At 42.6% G+C, this 22,697-nt stretch overlaps 1 protein-coding gene across 2 annotated transcripts in view; it reads right to left on the bottom strand.

Annotated features, from left to right (window-relative positions):
* ARK2C (arkadia (RNF111) C-terminal like ring finger ubiquitin ligase 2C) overlaps positions 1-22,697 on the bottom strand; it is an 82,907-nt gene that overhangs the window by 18,115 nt on the left and 42,095 nt on the right. For both annotated transcript variants that reach the window (XM_075186060.1, XM_075186056.1), the window contains exons 2-4: positions 7,222-7,531; positions 6,240-6,359; positions 2,319-2,448 (exon numbers count right to left, since the gene is read on the bottom strand). In XM_075186060.1, coding sequence (XP_075042161.1) covers positions 2,319-2,448; positions 6,240-6,359; positions 7,222-7,531 — 560 coding nt within the window. The remainder of the gene's footprint in view (positions 1-2,318; positions 2,449-6,239; positions 6,360-7,221; positions 7,532-22,697) is intronic.

Raw genomic sequence — 22,697 nt, 5'->3', positions numbered from 1 at the left:
TTATATAGAGACAGACTGGCTGTGTGCTATCTAGAGGGAGACTGGCTGTGTGGTATGTAGAGGGAGACTGGCTGTGTGGTATGTAGAGGGAGACTGGCTGTGTGGTATATAGAGAGAGACTGGCTGTGTGTTATATAGAGGGAGACTGGCTGTGTGTTATATAGAGAGAGACTGGCTGTGTGTTATATAGAGAGAGACTGGCTGTGTGTTATGTAGAGAGACTGGCTGTGTTTTATGTAGAGAGACTGGCTGTGTGTTATATAGAGGGAGACTGGCTGTGTGTTATGTAGAGAGACTGGCTGTGTGTTATGTAGAGAGACTGGCTGTGTGTTATATAGAGAGAGACTGGCTGTGTGCTATATAGAGAGAGACTGGCTGTGTGCTATATAGAGGGAGACTGGCTGTGTGCTATGTAGAGAGATTGGCTGTGTTTTTATGTAGAGACTGGCTGTGTGTTATATAGAGGTAGACTGGCTGTGTGTTATGTAGAGAGAGACTGGCTGTGTGTTATATAGAGAGAGACTGGCTGTGTGCTATATAGAGGGAGACTGGCAGTGTGTTATGTAGAGAGAGACTGGCTGTGTGTAATGTAGAGGTAAGTTGTCTGTGTGTTATATACAGGGAGATTGGCTGTTTGTTATATACAGAGAGATTTGCTGTGTGTTATGTAGAGGCAGGCTGGATATGTGTTATATAGAGGTACCCTTTCCTATGTACAGGATACTGGTATGAATGTACCATAGGGGGTGAGGTTAGAACACCAGTAATGGAACATAATGAGAAATGAAGCCTGGAAAGTAGTCTGAGATTCCATATAAAGGACAGACCTGCCGGAGGTGGGGATACATTGCCGGATGTACCTATACACATCGGAGCCGGATTGTCTGCAGGGGAGAGGGAAAGGGCAGACCTATAACTTCCGTTGCCTTGTCCCCTAACCTGCATGGTCAGTACCGGCTTCTGCCACAGCTGCACTCACAGTACGGGGAGTACCGCAGTGCCGCAGCTGCAGATGCTGCACTCACAGCCCAGGGAGTACCGCAGTGCCGCTGCTGCAGAGGCTGCACTCACAGCCCAGGGAGTACCGCAGTGCCGGCTGCTGCAGATGCTGCACTCACAGCCCAGGGAGTACCACAGTGCCGGCTTCTGCAGAGGCTGCACTCACAGCCCAGGGAGTACCGCAGTGCCGCTGCTGCAGAGGCTGCACTCACAGCCCAGGGAGTACCGCAGTGCCGGCTTCTGCAGAGGCTGCACTCACAGCCCAGGGAGTACCGCAGTGCCACTGCTGCAGAGGCTGCACTCACAGCCCAGGGAGTACCGCAGTGCCGGCTTCTGCAGAGGCTGCACTCACAGCCCAGGGAGTACCACAGTCCTGTTGCTGCAGAGGCTGCACTCACAGCCCAGGGAGTACCGCAGTGCTGTTGCAGCAGAGGTTGCGTCCTGGGCCTAGAGTACAGGCCTAAAAGAAGCAGCGGCACCAGTGCCTGGTAATCCTGGGGGGAATCGGACCATGTCTGTCCATATTAGGGGTGTACACTTAGATGCCCCAACTACAACCACTAAGAGCTACATTCACCATAGACCCCAGCAAGACAAATTCTGAGGGAAACACCGTACAGTTATCTGTAGCCCAGTTTCATAGTATATATTCTGTCTGAGAATGGGGCCCTCAAGGTCCCTAATACACAGAAGTTTTTAGATACTATTTTATTTTACTTTGTGGTGCTGCCACTTACATTTATAGCTGAATTGCTGATTATTTATGAATATGAATTGACTTCACTTTGACATATGGTTTCCCTTTCACATAAAATCAAGTATGTGCTTTTTGTCCTGTTTAGACACACAAATGTGTACAATAACCAATCTAATCTAGCCCTGGAAACTGTGTAGCGGACTACACCATGCTAAGGAAGCCACCAGGAGATCTCTGTGTAGCCGGGTAAAGGAATTTCATGAGCATCGGTGTATCATATCGTCATGTTGCTTCCAACTAAAGACCTGAGCTATGTAGGCCAATAGAGGTCAATGGAGGCCTACAGGCAATGTGGTGTACTCATCCGTACCATTGGCCTCTTGTCCATTTAATGTATGACCCTTATGGTAGACATTGCAAACTGTTTCATTCTAACAAGACTTGTTCACACGAGTGTATCGGCTACATGTGAGGTCCGTTCCATTCTGCTAAACATGTTTTCTCCAGAACTGACCTCCCAGGATCACTTCTAGGTACAGTAAGAAGAGCGGAGGCCAATTCAACAAAAAAGAAAAGAAGAAAATCTGAATAAAGAGAGCTCCAGACAAAGACGGTTTCTCACCATTTGTGTTAGCGACGTGGTCCTTGGGAAATGGTGCAGCCGGTGACTGGTTAAGTAATGTTGATAGTGCTGCGGGACGGGTCTGACCTGGAACTGAGCGTGCGTCAAGCCGGCGTCCACACTGAGGTCCCTGAGAAACAGATGACAAAATATTCACTACAGTAATTGTGTTATATTTGTAGCCAATTATGTCTAAAATCTACAGGTACCTTTAGACGTCACTAAATAGGGTCCAGAACTCTGTTTATAAATAAGGAAGAAATTAGAGGGGGCTACTAGGTGCACTGTCTCCAAACAGTGTTTGGAGACAGTGCAAACCCAGCAATAATTTGCAAATCCATCAATAATTTGGTCCATTGAAGTGTATAATTGCAAGTGGCTGATGGTTCTGTAGATCTTTGTTCATGAATAGATCTGTAATTCAGCTATCGAACATGTGTCACGTTTAATGCTCCTACAACATGAGCAACAACCAGCTCCAGGAACGTGTCCTTCTGCATATCACATATAGATACCCCCTTCCTGCTCAAGCCCCCATCTCCAGACCCTCTTCATAGACACCGAGGGTACACAAAATATATAATGCTGTATTCACAATTTATTTTTGTGGTAAAATGTAATTTTCAGCAAATTCACCTTAAATGAAACGCTGTTTCTTGGATTTGGCTTCTCTCTACACAGGAAAATACTTTAGAACAGGATTTTCCTAACCCAGTCCTCGCGGCCCACTAACAGCGCATGTTTTCCAGATCTCCTTGCTGGAGCACAGGTGTACTCATTACTGACTGACACATTGTAACAGATCCACAGGTGGTATAACTATTACACTTGTCACCAGGAAAACCTGCCCGGTTAGGGCCCCCTGAGGACTGGGTTTGGGAAACACTACTTTAGAAGATTGTTATAGAAGCTCTGTCAGCCCATTTTATTTATACATTGCGTAGTGCCATGTGGAACTGTTCATGTATAGAAATTGGGTTTCCCCAGAGAGTGCTTAGGCCTGATTCATTAAGGATCTTAACTTAAGACACTTCTTATTTAAGTCTCCTGGACAAAACCATGTTACAATGCAAGGGGTGCAAATTAGTATTCTGTTTGGCACATAAGTTAAATACTGACTGTTTTTTCATGTAGCACACAAATATCAACTTTAAATTTCAGTGTACAAATAAGCTATCAAGTATTTGTGTGCTACATGACAAAACAGTCAGTATTTAACTTATGTGCAAAACAGAATGCTAATTTGCACCCCTTGCATTGTAACATGGTTTTGTCCAGGAGACTGAAATGAGAAGTTTCTTAAGTTAAGATCCTTAATGAATCAGGCCCCTTGTGAAGAAGTATGTCTTAGATCCTAAGTGGTTTCCCCCAGGGAAGTCACAGACCCCCCCGCTGGAGCGGTAAGAGAGCATTTAGCAGGCTGACTTGGGAGCAGGTTGGAGCTACTCTGCAAGTGCTCTCTCTCATGGCAAAGTGAGAATACAGTGGGACCTAAATCAACCATGAACACCAGCTGTAGCTGAAGCCATTGGCCCAAATACTTTTTTTTTTTACTGACTGGCTGGCAAATTTTAGCCAGGGGGGCTTGACTCAGCAGTCTGTTAGGAACATTTTAAAGAAAAGAAAATGCAGGTGGCCCAATAACCCAGTCCAAGGTAGTCCCCTATGGGAGCGGCCCAGGGACAGATGCCCTCCCTGGCCTAGCCTGCCCTAGGCCACTGGAACGATCATAATTTAACATCATCCCAGGGTCAGTTATTAATATAACTGACCCTCATAGTCTAAGTGAGAAGATGTCCCAGGTTCATTGGAAAATAACACAAGACCCTCACCCAAAACTCACTTCACCTCTTGTGAAGGTCCTACTTACACCGTTGAGTTTGAGTAGAGAAGGTCTTGGTCCTGTTTCTGCAATGGGCCTCAGGTTGCCCCGCGCCCCCCCAAAAAAACCCTATTATGACTGACCCTTGTGAAAACACCAATTTGTTATACATGAATAGAGCACAGGGCATTAGGCCAGTGACATTTCGGGGGCCGCAATGGGCAATGACCCAATGACAGATTATCTTTAATTGTGGTTATTTCAAAATGAAATGATCTTTCTTGAATATAGAAGAACAAATATTGACTTTATAATGGGCATTTTTTCAACACGAATCCACAACTTGCTTATCGGGAAAAAAATAGAGCAATTCTTTAAAAATAATACAATTAAATTTGAAAGAACCTCTGCTAAACTTGTATTTCTACAATGATGTCATTAAAAGATTATTTTTGTGTACATTGGTAACTGCTGCCAGCGATCATATGAGGTTATCGTCTGGGCTGCCACAAAGAAGTCATTTCATTCTTTCTATAAAAACTCTGGAGTTCTACAGGGATTTCCCAGAGTTCTAGAATGATGATTGTTGGAGAAACTGTTACATTGTTACTGTAACTCATTCTGAATGGAGAATTGAGAACAGCTGGTCCCTGTAAATCATCTTTGAAGCCCAAACTCCATCTGTTTATATAACAGGAGCTAAAGTCTTTATGTTGTACAAACAAAATACAGTGGAGCACACGTACATCTACCTTCATAAGGCTCCATAACTACCCACTGAATGTGGATGTTTGTGACTGTGCAGACAATTTAGTTACTATATTATACCCTATATAACAAAGATTGAACAGATTTTCCTTAAATGAGATATGAATACATTTCAAATTCAAAAATTATGAGGGGAAAAATTTTGCACTGCTTTTTCGTTGATCATTATTGTTTAAAACTTGGAATTTTCTGTATGGATTGAATGTAAATTCCATATATTCCAATAGAATTCCATTTTTACTTGTCAGGGAAGTAACTTTTCAGCCTTAGTGGTGTTATGAGATTAACTGAGGCATATGACTTGGCATTAGGTTTTTGGAGTAAAAATATATATTGAATACGGTACATATTTATTGCTAATTTTCTTTCTGCAGGTGTATATATTACTTATTTCTACATTTTTATGAATCTAGTCAATATTACAGTGACAACACTTGGGTTTTATAGTATACACAACACATACACAATTATTTACGATAGTTTGCGTATAGGTCAATATCAGGTTCTTCTTGACCTCTGTTGACCTTTAGCGCAGTAAGGTTGAGCAGCGTTTAGTCACGTGCTGACTGCTGACCAGAATAATGGAACTCGCACCAACTACAGGAAAATGTAAAACATCTATTTTCTCATGGTCAACACCAGTTCTGGAATTCACTGTGGATTCTGAAACAGTGCCATGCCTACCAAGCGTAATTATATAAAAATTTTGAATGTAACATACACTTATCGGGCCTGATTCATTAAGGAACTTATGCAAGAATTTGAGTAAATTTTCTTACTTAGGTTTTCTGGATAAAACCATGTTACAATGCAAGGGTTGCAAATTAGTTTATTTTTTTTGCACATAAGTTAAATACTGTCTGTTTTTTCATGTAGCACACAAATACTTTATAGTTTATTTGTACAAATAAATTTACAGTTGATATTTGTGTGCTACATGAAAAAATAGCCAGTATTTAACTTATGTGCAAAATAATAATCCATTTTACACCCCTTGAATTGCAACATGGTTTTGTCCAGAATACTTAGGTAAGAAAACTTACTCAAATTCTTGTCTAAGTTCCTTAATGAATCAGGCCCATCATTTTCAAGTTCAACATTAGCAAAGTTAGCATTCCGTTTATGCATAAAGGATGATTATTCCTCGTTCACTAGGTCTGAGCGTCAGTCGGCAAGGGGCCAAACTCAGCACAGCCTTTCCTCACCATGGGTGTACCCAAGCCTGACGGTATCTAAATTTCGCTGATCACTTTTCAAACTCATTTCTTGTGTATGGTGTTTAACTGTCCGTCTGGTAAACACAAAGGCAGTGTAGAGTGCTACACACTTACCAGTCTGTACCTTCAGCCAAGTACCTGGGCCCCAACGTTTGGGACATCTGAACTTGTTGGTTGAAGTCGAAGCCTGGGCGTAATCGATGTGGATGGACAGACATCCGCTCCTGAGTCCGCCTATGAGAAATTACAGACCGGTCAGAGAGAGCTCACAGAGGTGGGACATAGAAGATTATAGAAATTATTTTGTTTATAGACTGTATCGCTGTAAAAATTCCATATAACTAAGCTAGCTTCAAATATTAATTTAATATAATTTGTCTGCGTCAACATATATGTCTTGCAGTTTGTAACATTTTTGTTTTGGCCTTCATCATCGTCATCATAATTTATTTATTTATATAGCGCCACTAATTCCGCAGCACTGTACTGAGAACTCATTCACATCAGTCCCTGCCCCATTGGAGCTTACAATCTAAATCCCCTAATTTATACACACACAAACCAAGAGAGACTAAGGGCAATTTTAATAGCAGCCAATTAATCTACCAGTATGTTTTTGGAGTGTGGGAGGAAACCGGAGTACCCAGAGGAAACCCACGCAAACACGGGGAGAAGATACAAACTCCACACAGATAAGGCCATGGCCAGGAATCGCACTCATGACCCCAGTTCTGTGAGGCAGAAGTGCTAACCACTGAGCCACCGTGCTGCCCAACTTTGTAAGATCTTGTGGGTCCGTAAGGGCTGTCCAGGAGTGAACCACAAGGAGGGGGTTGACAAAAGGACAAAGGAAATGCACACTTAAACTAAAAATTTTCCAGGGGGTCAAAGCCCAAAAAAACCCCAAAACATTAGAATGCCCTAGGAAAATCAGCACGTATGGAATATCTTTACATGGCCTCCCCAACTTTGACTTCAGTTCTGTAGGCAACTTAAGAACCCAAAGCCTGACCACTCCATCCTTTTTTGCTCTCCGCGTACTTAGGGCATCGTCATACTCTAGACCAATGCTAGACGTGAGTGTCACGTGACTCACCTGGGATGAGGAACAAGCCGGCGGTGCTGTGCCTCGAGAAGCTGCTGCTGGAGGAGGTATTGCTGGTGTAGGGCCTGAGGTAGGAAGGAGGGTCCCGCCACCTCCTGAAACTGTAGACCAGTCAGAGGCGGCAGTGGCTGGTGCAGTACTCCGTTATGCTGGTGAGCTGTGGCCATGTGGGGGGCCATGCCTTGCTGTGGCTGGACCGGGTGATGATGGAGAGGGAAGTCGGGGAGCTGAGGTTGGGGGCTCAGATGAAAGTGACGGCAGGAGGTAGCATGGGCATGCTGGGAACGCTGGAATGGCGCACCTGGAAGACAAGCACAATGCAACGCACAGTTATAAATAAGAAGTACTAAATACAATGTAAGTATAGTGGGTGTACGTAGTCCTCCCATAGACCTAATGCACAAAGCGGACAGGCTATGAAATACCTGTGACACATGGAAGCCCTAACATGGCCCCAGGCAAATAGATCCACTCTTAAGACCTGTTTTAGAGTTGGGCAGCAGTCAAATTTTGCCATGTAAATTTGTGAGTTCAGCTTGTGCATGAATTTTGAGTTGAGTAGATCTTGTACTTGCACCCACTGGTGCTTGGGGAGGTTGGTCAGGGTCAATGCCGTTTAAGTTTAGTTCAGTAGGGGTGGGGAGAGGCAAATCAATCGCACCCCTTGGGGATGTGTCCAATTTTGACTTACTGTGTAATGAAGTTACCCCTTATAGACCTGGTGCGAGTTTATGAGTTTACAATGGAAGACGCATTTTTTGCGCTGATTTTATCTATACGCTAAAGTTGCACAAATCTTAAGATACATTCAAATCCAAATACAACAACAGAAATGTAAGTGTACGGATGCATTTTTGCAAGTACACAAAAGTGGTAACTTTATAATGAGCTCAGGCCCTTAGTGTAGACAGCACCTAATATGTAAATGTTACTCCTGACTGCTAAGAAATAAAACAGACTTTCCGCAAAAGGCTTCTGGATGTGTATGAAAATAATCTATTGGTCATATCATGCCCATTATCTCTTATACTAAGCGTTCACAATGTAAACTTGGTAATCGCTGTATAATGTATTATAGTTATGCAGTCTGCACATTAGCAATAAGAATATTAATTGCAGCTGATATACAGTGCATGTGATCAGAACAACATTTCAGATATCAGCTTTAACCAAGTCACCTAATAATTAGTTATCAAAAATAACCTTTGATCATTATTGTGGACTGGAGATATAGGACCCCCTGAAAATCCTCCCTGGCTTTAATAAGATATTCACTGTCCAACAAAGGTGACAATTACTGAGAGATGACTCCACAATGACACATTTTACAGAGAATTCAGAACTTTATGTTACAGTAAATTCTTTAGTCTTAGCCTGCAGGTCAGACCAGTAAATATACAATATAAGATGTATTATATATATATATATATGTTACTAGTGACCTTTACAAACGTAGATCTAAAAGTCTCATGAACTCATCACAACTGAAGGTATCTGATATGTGACACATAAGATATCATGTTAGTAATTATATCCTCCAGCCATATGTCTGGTAACAGAGAACAATCGCTCACACACCAATGCACCAGCTGATGCATACCTGCCAACATTACCTGAAATTTTGGACAAAATAAGCCACACACCACAAGTACACAAATCATCTTCCAGATCTATCCAACCCGTCAGAAAGACGGAAACTGAGGTTTATTGTAGGGTAACTGGTGATTATTAGAGAATCCCCCCCTCCCCCCCACTCCACAGCTGAGGCTGCAGGAAGCTGTCAGTGACAGATACATCTCACACATAGACACAGGCAGCAACTGTGCTGAGAATCACTGGGATCCATATAAAGGCGCAGTAACCCCTCCAGCCTGATGTCACTAATGTTACTGCAACCTGGACCCAACAGAACTGGTGTCAGCTATGTGTTCTAATGTAACCCAATGCAATGTTACTGTACTGTTTATATATGTCCAGTGTTTATATACCTGCAGTATTCCTATATGTACAATGTTTCTATATGCGCTGTATTTCTATATGTACGATCATCATCATCACCATGTATTTATATAGCGCCACTGTTTCCGCAGCGCCGTACAGAGAACTCACTCACATCAGTCCCTGCCCCATTGGAGCTTACAGTCTAAATTCCCTAACATACACACACACACACAGACAGAGACAGAGACTAGGGTGAATTTTTGATAGCGGCCAATTAACCTACCAGTATGTTTTTGGAGTGTGGGAGGAAACCGGAGCACCCGGAGGAAACCCACGCAAACACGGGGAGAACATACAAACTCCTCACAGATAAGACCATGGTCAGGAATTGAACTCATGACCCCAGTGCTGTAAGGCAGAAGTGCTAACCAATGAGCCACCGTGCTGCCCGTTTCATATGCCCTGTATTTCTATATGTACAGGACAACTCATGGTAGTTGTTGCAGATAAGGCACCTCCAGGGGCGGCTTAACAAAATATGTCTAGAGGCAAAGAGAATGTACAGCTTCTTCTTTACCCAACCCCCCCCCCCCCCCCAAATGCCTCTGTTAATTCAATAAAACTACAAGATTCTGCATATTAGCAAAAAAGGTAAAAATAAAATGTGGAAATCATTTTGATACACTGATATTTTCTACAAATGAAAACTAACTTAAATGCAATTGAAACATTAAATCTGCTCTGGTTGCTGCTTAGTGAGATATAAAGTATCAGTGTATATAACAGGGTTAAAGACATTTGAAGTAGAGGTCTCTGCAAGACGTAAATAACCTTTATGTCAAGAATCCCGTGTGCCCCCTCTCGCTAATAGAGTGGGTGGGAACAAGCTTTAAATAACACAGAACTTGTCTCATCGGCAGCAGGTTGGGAGATAATCTGTTTAACTCATTGATATGCTAATTGCCTCTCTTACATCTTGGGGTCCAAAGTAATGGCCTCAATTGCCCTCCACCTCATCCGCCCTCCAAACATTGATGCCAGAGACATAACTGGGCAGGTTCTAATTGCCCCAAGGGGGGCAGAAGGGTTTGAATTATGAAGAATATCCTCTTTACAAAAAAATAATGATACAAGTTGATTATGAAGAAAGAAGCCTTATTTTATGGTTCGCCAAATACCAAATCTTTTTATTAAAGTTCTGTGGGCTCTAATGTATGGAAAATATCAGTGTATGAAGAGGACAGGAACAGTGTTTCTGTAGAGAATGATGAGCGTCTCATTATTTGGTGATGGTGATGACCCCAGGTTAGTTACTGGTGGGTACAGCCAGTATTTGTCCTTACTGCTTCTTCTTCATTTCTGGGCATAGTTATCAAAGGGCGAAAAGCTTTACTGATGGTGAAAATGGGTGTTGTTGCCAGAGGTGGGGCTTTATTTCCCAACATGTATGACGCATTTCGCAAGAGACTGGCGCGGCAAAGCAGAGCGTTAACCCTTATCGCCCCCGGCCAGTATCTCTGGAACAGCAGCATTTCTTGACAAATTGCGTCGACCAGTGATTCTTTTTATCGACATATATTCTGCCCCATCACCGGTCTTTTATTAGACCTTTTCTAGGAAGATGAAGGTGGTGTGGACCCTACGCGTTCTGTGCTGCAGTTGGATAAAGAAGAGGATGACGTCAGCACTGACCACACACCAAGGGAAACATGTATTTTTGGTGAACTTTGGATCAGGAACTATTATTTAGACCGGTGCATGGTTTGTCCTTTCCATCTGACAGTAGGATTTTAGTACATCGCCTCTGGGCAATTTACAAACTAGCACAACTGCAACAGCAGAATTCTTCCCTCTGTCACAAACTTATACACCTAATTTTGCATGATTTCTGCAGGTAGGTGCCTGGCTTAGAGCGCCAATATGGCAGAGACGGTTGAGGTCACATTTAGAGTTAGGCTGGGTACACACTACAGGTTTTGCACCCGATTATAGGCCAATCACACTTTAAACGACTGTTAGGTCTGATATCGCAATAGTGTGTACTCTCCCACGATCATGTTTTATTGTTCTAAAGCTCATCGTATCGTTTGATTTGATTTTATAAACAGACTAAAAATCTCTATTAACGATGGAACGATATCGGGCAAATTCTGCAGTGTGTACACACTTAGGACCAGCAGTGTCCGTAGATCTCCATAGAGTTTACAGGGTTACAATTCCTTCAGCCGATGGTTATGACAGATGAGGAGCACAGATGTGAAGGTAAATGTTGTAGATCGTGTATAGTGTGTACACATGGATCGGCTGCTGATCGGGACTTTCAGTTTTTGGTTAAATCGTTAATGATATCGCATTGGGAAATTTTCTTTAGTGTGTACCCAGCCTTAGGAGCAATCATCATCATCATCATCAGTTATTTCTATAGCACCACTAACAATTCCAGCTAGAGGGTGCAAATTTGCACCTATATCAATCATATAGGGATCCAAGGGGGGCAAATGTAGTTTCCTTTTGCCTGTAGGGAAAATGCAGTCTGCTTTTGCAGGTAGAACGTAAATACGGAGCAGCTTTATTTTAACAATACAATTTAGAGTTATCTATGACGCGCCCCCACAAGAAAATAGAACTGGTTGCACATTGGGCATTTTTAGCGAGAGTCTTGCGTCTAAGAAGGCGAAGCCACGATAAGGGGAACGTGCGCTATAGTACTGAGACTCAACGATTGTATTCTCTCTCCATCAATGTCAATCTATAGATTGAATTTTCAATTCATGTTCCCCAATTAATAGCACGATGATCCCCAAATAGTGTATTCATTGTTCTGTTGTCTATGAGTGATCATTATTTAAACTTAGATGCTCTGCAGAACTAAGGCTCTTTTGCAGAGAGCTGCAACAAAGTAACATAAGCTGACAGGGTTGTAATTTCCTTTTAAGCTCAGTGACTATAGATGAGAGAGGGGTGTACACTCCAACTCACAAGTAGATAGGTTAGGAATATGCTTATTTTCCCCACCAGAAAGCCACAGTTAATAACTATGAATTGCAAATTATATTGTTGTCAGATTAGGGTTGATTTTTTTCCCATTGTACGGACTTCTCTCACTCCCAGGTGTAACGTCAGATTGTGGTGATCCATAGCAGGCGTTCCATGGGAATGTGGAGCGGGGAGGAGTTGATCCCTCTGGGGAGAACGGGGCATAGTGCACCGCAGTTGTAGCTAGCCTATCATATGCCATCTTACCATCTCTGGCCACCCAACTTGTGAAATACAGACATGGTACGCTGAAAGAAGATAGTAACTCTTTTATACTATTTTAACTTGACATCTTTATTGGAGAAATTGCATGAAAAATATATGAAATGTGACTCTATTTCTGTGCACACTAAGGAGGTCAGTTTGTGGAACAGGATAACTGAACAGAGGGTGCGATTTTAGGGGCGTCCTATGCTGTGAGGTGCATACCCACTTTCACTACACTCGGTATTTCCGTATCTAGTTCCAAACACCCAATGCTGATACATTGTTACTTTGTCTATCTCCCAGGTGTATTGTTACACAATGCATTAAACAATTGTTTTCTGCATTTTTCTTTCGTGCTATTTGCTAAGTGTACTATACCCAGGTAATACATTGAGATCTCAACTATTTTTTATTTTTTTTTGACACACACTGATAGGTGCCAAATTGTTTCTGTACCCTCAGTGGCAATAACTATATAGGTGTAGAAATACACAGGTGATCCTTTGTGATATCAACCGGTAAAATAAGTGAAAACACACTGACTGCTGCAGAACTCAGCTTGTTTATTTTACAGTACTAATCGCTAATCATAATAAGTCCCTTTTCATTGTGAAAACACAATATCCAATTCCCTTGTGTTGACTGAGTTACAGTAGTGCCAGACCGGCGCTTGTGATGGCAGCATTAATAGAGATGGGTTTGTCTCCCACTGACACACTGATGTTAGGCAGTGCTCTGAATGCGCCGTGTCCCCCCTACATTGTAATGTGTCAGCACTGGAGTGATTGAGGCCCAGGATGGGACATTACTAGGGTAAGAATTAGCAAATTACAGGCTGAAGTTCAATCAAGTAACAGCTAACAGAATATCTTGATTTTGAGATATCTCTAATTATATGCTTCCATCTAATGGCGTGTTCAACTAGAGAGTATTGTGTGATATCAGTGCTTCTGCTGGATGCATAACTCCCAACATTTATTGGGAAGAAAACATAATAAAATAAGCCCCTCCCTTGACCTGCACAAACCCTGCCCCCAATTCACACAAACACACCTACTGCACACAAATGGGGGGGAGGCGGTTCAATGTCCTCTGACATTCTATACCATGAGAGGTCCTGTGCCAATATCTATTACTGTTACACCAAATGCGTGTATTTCAGCATATAAATGTTGTGTCAAGCTGCAGAGTTCTACTTGTGCCAGACACAGACCAAAACTACCACTACTGGCTATGAAGTATTCTTGTCTCTAAGAGTATAACATTGTCAGAGTATTCTTGTCACTAGTATAACTGTCAGAGTATTCTGAGTATTCTTATCACTAGTATAACTCTGTCAGAGTATTACAAGTATTCTCATTACTGGTATAAATGTCAGAGTATTCCAAGTATTCTCATCACTGGTATAACTGTCAGAGTATTCCGAGTACTCTCATTACTAGTATAACTCTGTCAAAGTATTCTCGCCACTATTAAAACTTTGTCAGAGTATTCAGAGAATTCTCATCACTAGTATAACTATCAGAGTATTCCAAGTTTTCTCGGCACTAGTATAACTGTCAGAGTATTCAGAATATTCTGATCACTAGTATAACTGTCTGAGTATTCCGAGTATTCTCATCACTAGTATAACTGTCAGAGTATTCAGAATATTCTGATCACTAGTATAACTGTCAGAGTATTCAGAATATTCTCATCACTAGTATAACTGTCAGAGTATTCCAAGTATTCTTATCACTAGCATAACTCTGTCAGAGTATTCTGAGTATTCTCAATACTAGTATAATTGTCAGAGTATTCTCGCCACTACTAAAACTTTGTCAGAGTATTCCAAGTATTCTCATCACTAGTATAACTGTCAAAGTATTCAGCGTATTCTCGTCACTGGTATAACTTGGTTAGAGTATTCCAAGTATTCTCATCACTAGTATAACTGTCATCAAGTATTCTTGTCACTAGTATAACTTTGTCAGAGTAATCAGAGTATTCTCGTCACTAGTATAAATGTCAGAGTATTCCAAGTATTCTCATCACTGGTATAACTGTCAGAGTATTCCGAGTACTCTCATTACTAGTATAATTCTGTCAAAGTATTCTCGCCACTATTAAAACTTTGTCAGAGTATTCAGAGAATTCTCATCACTAGTATAACTATCAGAGTATTCCAAGTTTTCTCGGCACTAGTATAACTGTCAGAGTATTCAGAATATTCTGATCACTAGTATAACTGTGAGTATTCCGAGTATTCTCATCACTAGTATAACTGTCAGAGTATTCAGAATATTCTGATCACTAGTATAACTGTCAGAGTATTCAGAATATTCTCATCACTAGTATAACTGTCAGAGTATTCCAAGTATTCTTATCACTAGCATAACTCTGTCAGAGTATTCTGAGTATTCTCAATACTAGTATAATTGTCAGAGTATTCTCGCCACTACTAAAACTTTGTCAGAGTATTCCAAGTATTCTCATCACTAGTATAACTGTCAAAGTATTCAGCGTATTCTCGTCACTGGTATAACTTGGTTAGAGTATTCCAAGTATTCTCATCACTAGTATAACTGTCATCAAGTATTCTTGTCACTAGTATAACTTTGTCAGAGTAATCAGAGTATTCTCGTCACTAGTATAAATGTCAGAGTATTCTAAGTATTCTCGTAAACTGGTATAACTTGGTTAGATTCAGAGTATTCTCATCACTAGTATAACTGTCAGAGTATTCCAAGTATTCTTATCACTAGTATAACTGTCAGAGTATTCCGAGTACTCGCATAACTAGTATAACTGTCAGAGTATTCCAAGTATTCTCATCATTAGCATAACTGTCAGAGTATTCCAAGTATTCTTGTCACTAGTTAAACTTCGTCAGAATAGTCTGAGTATTATCATCACTAGTATAACTGTCAGAGTATTACAAGTATTATCATCACTAGTATAAATGTCAGAGTATTCAGAGTATTCTCATCACTAGAATAACTGTCGGAGTATTACAAGTATTATCATCACTAGTATAACTTTGTAAAAGTAATCAGAGTATTCTCGTTACTAGTATAAATGTCATAGTATTACAAGTATTCTCGTCACTAGTATAAATATCAGAGTATTCATAGTATTCTCGTCACTAGAATAACTGTCAGAGTAATACAAGTATTATCATCACTAGTATAACTTTGTCAGAGTATTCTTATCACTAGTATAACTGTCAGAGTATTCAGAGTATTATCATCACTAGTATAACTTTGTAAGAGTAATCAGTGTATTCTCGTCACTAGTATAAATGTCAGAATGTTCAGAGTATTCTAGTCACTAGTATAACTGTCAGAGTATTACAAGTATTATCATCACTAGTATAACTTTGTAAGAGTAATCAGAGTATTCTCATCACTAGTATAAATGTCAGAGTATTACAAGTATTCTCGTCACTAGTATAACTTTGTCAGAGTATTTAGAGTATTCTTATCACTAGCATAGCTGTCAGAGTATTCAGAGTATTCTCGTCATTAGTATAACTGTCAGAGTATTCCGATTTGCTGTGTTTCTGATTCAAGTTCTTTAACATAAATGTAGAGGAATGACAATCACTAGAACATTGTGTCACAGCTTGAGGATAATGACACCACTTTTCTCTCCCAGAGCCGGTAAAATTACTCCAAGAGGCAAACACTGCATTAAATGACTGAAGCTGAGAAATATATCTTTAAGATACGAATATTGATATAAGTGTAGTCAGACATCTGTATAAAATAGCCTAAAAGTGTTGAGGGGGGGGTTATTCAATCAAATTTATATACGATAAATGGAGTAAAAATGAGTTAAGTTATTGTCCATAACCAGCCCTCACATGGAGAAACATGAGCAGAGAGAGGGTCCTCTTCAGCTCTATTGGAGAGTTCTGGATGGATTGAGCTCTCCTGAGCTGCGGCCAGTGATTCCCGTACGCTACAGGGTATAGGGAGGTGACATTCTATCTACCACATGTCAGGGATAAGTAAAAGTTTTGGACAACACCACAGTGCTATTGCCAGCGGTAGCTCTCGTGGCGAAGAGATTCTCCGGCCTTCTCTAGAGAAAGCTTCCCCGTGCAACGCTCTATTCTTAGGCTGGGTACACACTACAGGTTTTACAACCGATTATCGGGCCAATCACACAATAAGCAGCGGTTAGGCCCAATATCGCATTTGTGTGTATGCTCCTATGATCATGTTTTATCGTACCGAAGCACATCGTATTGATTGATTTGATTTTATAACGATTGGTCCCACAAATGAAGAGGAAGTTTCTACTCTCTTATCTTCCTTCTCTACTCCTGTCCTCTTGATCCCATTCCCTCACAAATTGGTAGATCCCTGTCTCCTGTGCTCATTCCCCCTCTAACTAAAATCTGTAATCTATCTCTCTCTACTGGTAGCTTTCCATCACTATAAAAGCATGCAGTGATTAGTCCTTTTCTGAATAAACTAAATTCTGACCCAAACTCTCTCTCAAATTACCGCCCCATCTCTCAGCTCCCATGCCCCTCCAAGCTTCTCCAGATTGCCTACACTCACCTCACACACTTTCCTACAGCAAACAACCTACGGGATCCTCTTCAGTTAGACTTTCACTCTCAACACTCCACAGAGACTGCGTTGACCAAGGTTGTCAATGATCTGATCACAGCAAAAAGTGAAAACCATTACGGTCTTATAATTCTCCTGGATCTCTCTGCTGCATTCAACACTGTCGAGTACTCTCTCCTCATACAAACGCTACAATCCCTAGGTCTTGAAGGCACTGTCCTATCCTGGGGCCTGATTCATTAAGGATCTTAACTTGAGAAACTTCTTATTTCAGTCTCCTGGACAAAACCATGTTACAATGCAAGGAGTGCAAATTAGTATTCTGTTTTGCACATAAGTTAAATACTGACTGTTTTTTCATGTAACACACAAATATCAACTTTAAATTTCAGTGTACAAATAAGCTATCAAGTATTTGTGTGCTACATGAAAATACATTAGCACAGTAGCACTTAGCCTTATGAATCAAACCATTGTCCTATAGATTGTAAGCTTGCGAGCAGGGTTCTCTTACCTCTCTGTCTGTACGTATCACCCAGTATTTTTATATTGCTGTTTGTTCCCAATTGTAAAGCGCTACGGAATCTGCTGGCGCTATATAAATAAATGTTGAAGAGTGTGCAGAGTCACAATCTTTTCAGCTGACAGATGAAGTGTAAAATGTGTATAGTGTGTACACAGGAATCGGCATGCTGATCGGGACTTTCAGTCGTTGGTAAAATCGTTAACGATATCGCATCGGGAGAAATTTTGAGCAGTGTGCACCCAGCCTTACTGCGGCTAGCCACTATAGCTGCCACGGTCACCTTCTCACAGTAAATCATGACAATAGGAGGTTTTATATCACTGTGATAAGTGGCAATCGAAAAAAAAAAACCATCCCTATTGCCACTTCCTAATAAATAGTAGGGTGTGCACCGGCCACTTTTAGTGTTTTGGGTTTTGGGTTCTGATTAGCTTGAGGTTTTGGGTTCTGATTTGTTTTGCCAAAACATCCAACGAAAGGTTTTGGTTCTGATTTATTTTTAAAAAAAGCATAAAAAGTGCTAAAAACCAGTTTTGTGGGGTTTTTTTTGCACTCCTACGCTATTATTAACCTCAATAACATTCAATAACAATAATTTCCACTAATTTCCAGTCTATTCTGAACACCTCACAATATTATTTTTAGGCCAAAAGGTTGCACCGAGGTAGCTTGAGCACATAATGCCAAAAAAAGAGGTACAAGATGGAATTGTTCTGGGACCTCCCTCCCACCCCTCGCGAGATTCGACGCGAGACTTGGACGACAGAGCCTTGTTTTCAATTTTTTGCCCGCCGGAAATATCCGAACAGTGCTCGGATCCCGTTCGGATCCGCACTGTTCGGGTGGGCTCGGATTAGCGGAATCCGAGTCCGCTCATCTCTAATAAATAGACCCCTAAGTAAGAAACACATTTACCCCCTTCCTTGAATAAAGACAGAATTGGTGCAGAGCTAGCCACGCACACTGCAATCCAGTAACTCAGCCCAAGTGAATCATAGGCAGCCAAATTGCACAAGACAGCATCTATGGCCAACATTTCTACTGATTAGTTCACTAAAGAAAACTACATGCCAGGGGCCGGGAGAGACTACACGCAGTCTGAGGCAGTGGGCGCACCGGGCTGACGGGAGTGTCAGGTGATTGGGTGTGAGGTGGTCATGTGACCTTCACATCCATTCGTGTGTCAGGCTCTCTCTTTTACAGGAATCTCTGCTCATTTTTTCTTGCAACCCGTAGAGGGGTGCTGAAAAATGAGCAGAGATTCCTAACATAATGTCCAGCAATGAGAGAGAGAGATTATTCCTCTTTTTCTTCTTCATTACTGTCAAATTTATTTCAAAAATTAAAATCTTGCTGTAAAATACTGTATTTTGCTCTCTGAATAAGATACAATCACATGAAAGTCACTTTGGGCCGGATTCATTAAGGATCTTAAATTAAGAAGTTTCTTATTTAAGTCTCTTGGACAAAACCATGTTACAATGCAAGGGGTGCAAATTAGTATTCTGTTTGGCACATAAGTTAAATACTGACTGTTTTTTCATGTAGCACACAAATACTTGATAGCTTATTTGTACACTGAAATTTAAAGTTGATATTTGTGTGCTACATGAAAAAACAGTCAGTATTTAACTTATGTGCAAAACAGAAAACTCATTTGCACCCCTTGCATTGTAACATGGTTTAGTACAGGAGACTGAAATAAGAAGTTTCTTAAGTTAAGAATCCTTAATGAATCAGGCCCTTTGTGTACAACTAATTGTTAACAATTAAGTACTATACTTCAGTTCCACAACTGACGTTCCATTATCCGCTCCAGGTTTGTGTTAGAACATAAGGCAGAACACTAGACCTTGTTATATACAGATGGCTTCGTGTTTAGCTTCGGGGTGTGAATTGGAGATTCAGCCGTTAGCTCTGCCGTATGGCAGCTGTTTGGAGTATGGCAGAGGTTGGACAATGGACAGGAAATTTATAGTATAAAGAGAAGCACGGGTGTATGTTATGTTTACCATGTGTACGTGGCCTAAACGTTTGTAACAAAGCAAAACCATATTATATACTTCTGGCAGGGCAGCTGCCTCCGCTAAGTTGCTAGGCACAGTGAAAATAATGAGCCGGGTCCCTAGATGACTTCGGCCCCATGAGGACCATTGGCCAACAACTGGGTTAAACTGGAGATAAACATATCTAAAAAAAATCTAAATAAAAGAGCTTTACAAATATGAGAGGTATGAGCTGCCACTAAACATATATGTTTATCCCATGAATTAATTATAATTCCTTAGTAACCACTGCTGATCATATCTGAGATTTACTTGAAAACAAATACAAACAATAAAAATCAGCAAGTCCTAATCAATTAATAGGATCTTTCCACTTTAGGTCGGATTTTATGGAAACAAGAACAGCTGTTTCTATGTAGTAAGCGTGTGTGAAATCTATCAGGCAGCTGTATGGAGAGAGGTGTCACCTGTATGGAGGGCAGTGTCACCTGTATGGAGGGCAGTGTCACCTGTATAGAGGGCAGAGACATCTGCATGGAGGGCAGTGCCACCTGTATGGAGAGCAGTGTCACCTGTATGGAGGGCAGTGTCACCTGTATGGAGGGCAGTGTCACCTGTATAGAGGGCAGAGATATCTGTATGGAGGGCAGTGTCACCTGTATAGAGGGCAGAGACATCTGTATGGAGGGCAGTGTCACCTGTATGGAGAGAGGTGTCACCTGTATGGAGAGCAGTGTCACCTGTATAGAGGGCAGAGACATCTGTATGGAGGGCAGAGTCACCTGTATGGAGGTATCGAGGGCAGTGTCACCTGTATGGAGAGCACTGTCACCTGTATAGAGGGCAGTGTCACCTGTATGGGGAGGGAATAGACACCTGTATGGAGAGCACTGTCACCTGCATGGAGGGCAGAGTCACCTGTATGGAGGTATCGAGGGCAGCGTCACCTGTATGGAGGTATTAAGGGCAATGTCACCTGTATGGAGGGTAGTGTCACCTGTATGGAGGTATTGAGGGCAGTGTCACCTGTATGGAGGTATTGAGGGCAATGTCACCTGTATGGAGGGTAGTGTCACCTGTATGGAGGTATTGAGGGCAACGTCACCTGTATGGAGGTATTAAGGGCAATGTCACCTGTATGGAGGGTAGTGTCACCTGTATGGAGGTATTGAGGGCAGCGTCACCTGTATGGAGGTATTGAGGGCAATGTCACCTGTATGGAGGGTAGTGTCACCTGTATGAAGGTATCGAGGGCAGCATCACCTGTATGGAGGTATCGAGGGCAGCATCACCTGTATGGAGGTATCGAGGGCAATGTCACCTGTATGGGGAGGGAATAGACACCTGTATGGAGAGCACTGTCACCTGCATGGAGGGCAAAGTCACCTGTATGGAGGTATCGAGGGCAGCATCACCTGTATGGAGGTATCGAGGGCAGTGTCACCTGTATGGAGGTATTGAGGGCAATGTCACCTGTATGGAGGGTAGTGTCACCTGTATGAAGGTATCGAGGGCAGCATCACCTGTATGGAGGGCAGTGTCCTTTGTATGGAGAGCAGTGTCACCTGTATGGAGAGCAGTGTCACCTGTATTGAGAGCAGCGTCATCTGTATGGAGGGCAGTGTCATTTGTATGGAGGGCAGTGTCATTTGTATGGAGGTTAGCGTCACCTGTATGGAGAGCAGTGTCACCTATACGGAGGGCAGCGTCACAGTCACCTGAATGGAGGCCAGTGTCACCTGTATGGAGGGCAGTATCACCTGTATGGAGGGCAGGGTCACCTGAATGGAGAGCAGTGTCATCTCTATGGAGGGCAGCGTCACCTGTATGGAGGTTAGTGTCACCTGTATGTAGGGCAGTGTCACCTGTATGGAGGGCAGGGTCACCTGTATGGAGGGCAGCGTCATCTCTATGAAGGGCTGCATCACCTGTATGGAAGGCAGTGTCACCTGTCCTGTATTGAGAGCAGCATCATCTGTATGGAGGGCAGTGTCCCTTGTATGGAGGGCAGAGTCACCCGTATGGAGAGCAGTGTCATCTGTATGGAGGGCAGTGTCACCTGTATTGAGGGCAGCATCATTTGTATGGAAGGCAGTGTCACCTGTATGAAGGGCAGCGTCACCTGTATGGAGAGCAGTGTCACCTATACGGAGGGCAGCGTCACAGTCACCTGAATGGAGGCCAGTGTCACCTGTATGGAGGGCAGTATCACCTGTATGGAGGGCAGGGTCACCTGAATGGAGAGCAGTGTCATCTCTATGGAGGGCAGCGTCACCTGTATGGAGGTTAGTGTCACCTGTATGTAGGGCAGTGTCACCTGTATGGAGGGCAGGGTCACCTGTATGGAGGGCAGGGTCACCTGTATGGAGGGCTGCATCACCTGTATGGAAGGCAGTGTCACCTGTCCTGTATTGAGAGCAGCATCATCTGTATGGAGGGCAGGGTCATCTGTATGGAGGTTAGTGTCACCTGTATGGAGAGCAGCCACCTGTATGGAGAGCAGTTACCCGTATGGAGGGCAGCATCATCTGTATGGAGGGCAGCGTCACCGTCATCTGTATGGAGGACAGGTTCACCTGTATGGAGAGCAGTTACACCTGTATGGAGGCCAGTGTCACCTGTATGGAGGGCAGTTACACCTGTATGGAGGACAGGGTCACCTGTATGGAGTGCAGTGTCGTCTGTATGGAGGGCAGTGTCCCTTGTTTGGAGGTTAGTGTCACCTGTATGTAGGGCAGTGTCACCTGTATGTAGGGCAGTGTCACCTGTATGGAGAGCAGAGTTATTCGTATGGAGAGCAGAGTCATCTGTATGGAGGTATCGAGGGCAGTGTCACCTGTATGGAGGGCAGCATCACCTGTATGGAGAGCAGTGTCACCTGTATGGAGGGCAGTGTCACCTGTATGGAGGGTAGCGTCACCTGTATGGAGGGCAGCGTCACCGTCATCTGTATGGAGCGGAGGGCAGCGTCACCTGTATGGAGAGCAGTGTCACCTGTATGGAGGGCAGCGTCACCGTCATCTGTATGGAGCGGAGGGCAGCGTCACCTGTATCGAGAGCAGTGTCACCTGTATGGAGGGCAGCATCACAGTCATCTGTATGGAGGGGAGGGCAGCGTCACCTGTATGGAGAGCAGAGACACCTGTATGGAGAGCAGTGTCATCTGTATGGAGGGCAGAGACACCTGTA

The sequence above is a fragment of the Mixophyes fleayi genome, chromosome 1 (assembly GCF_038048845.1).
Source record: "Mixophyes fleayi isolate aMixFle1 chromosome 1, aMixFle1.hap1, whole genome shotgun sequence".
Taxonomy (NCBI): domain Eukaryota; kingdom Metazoa; phylum Chordata; class Amphibia; order Anura; family Limnodynastidae; genus Mixophyes; species Mixophyes fleayi.
The sequence above is the reverse complement of the archived record's forward strand: the minus strand, read 5'-3'. Positions and strand labels throughout refer to the sequence as shown.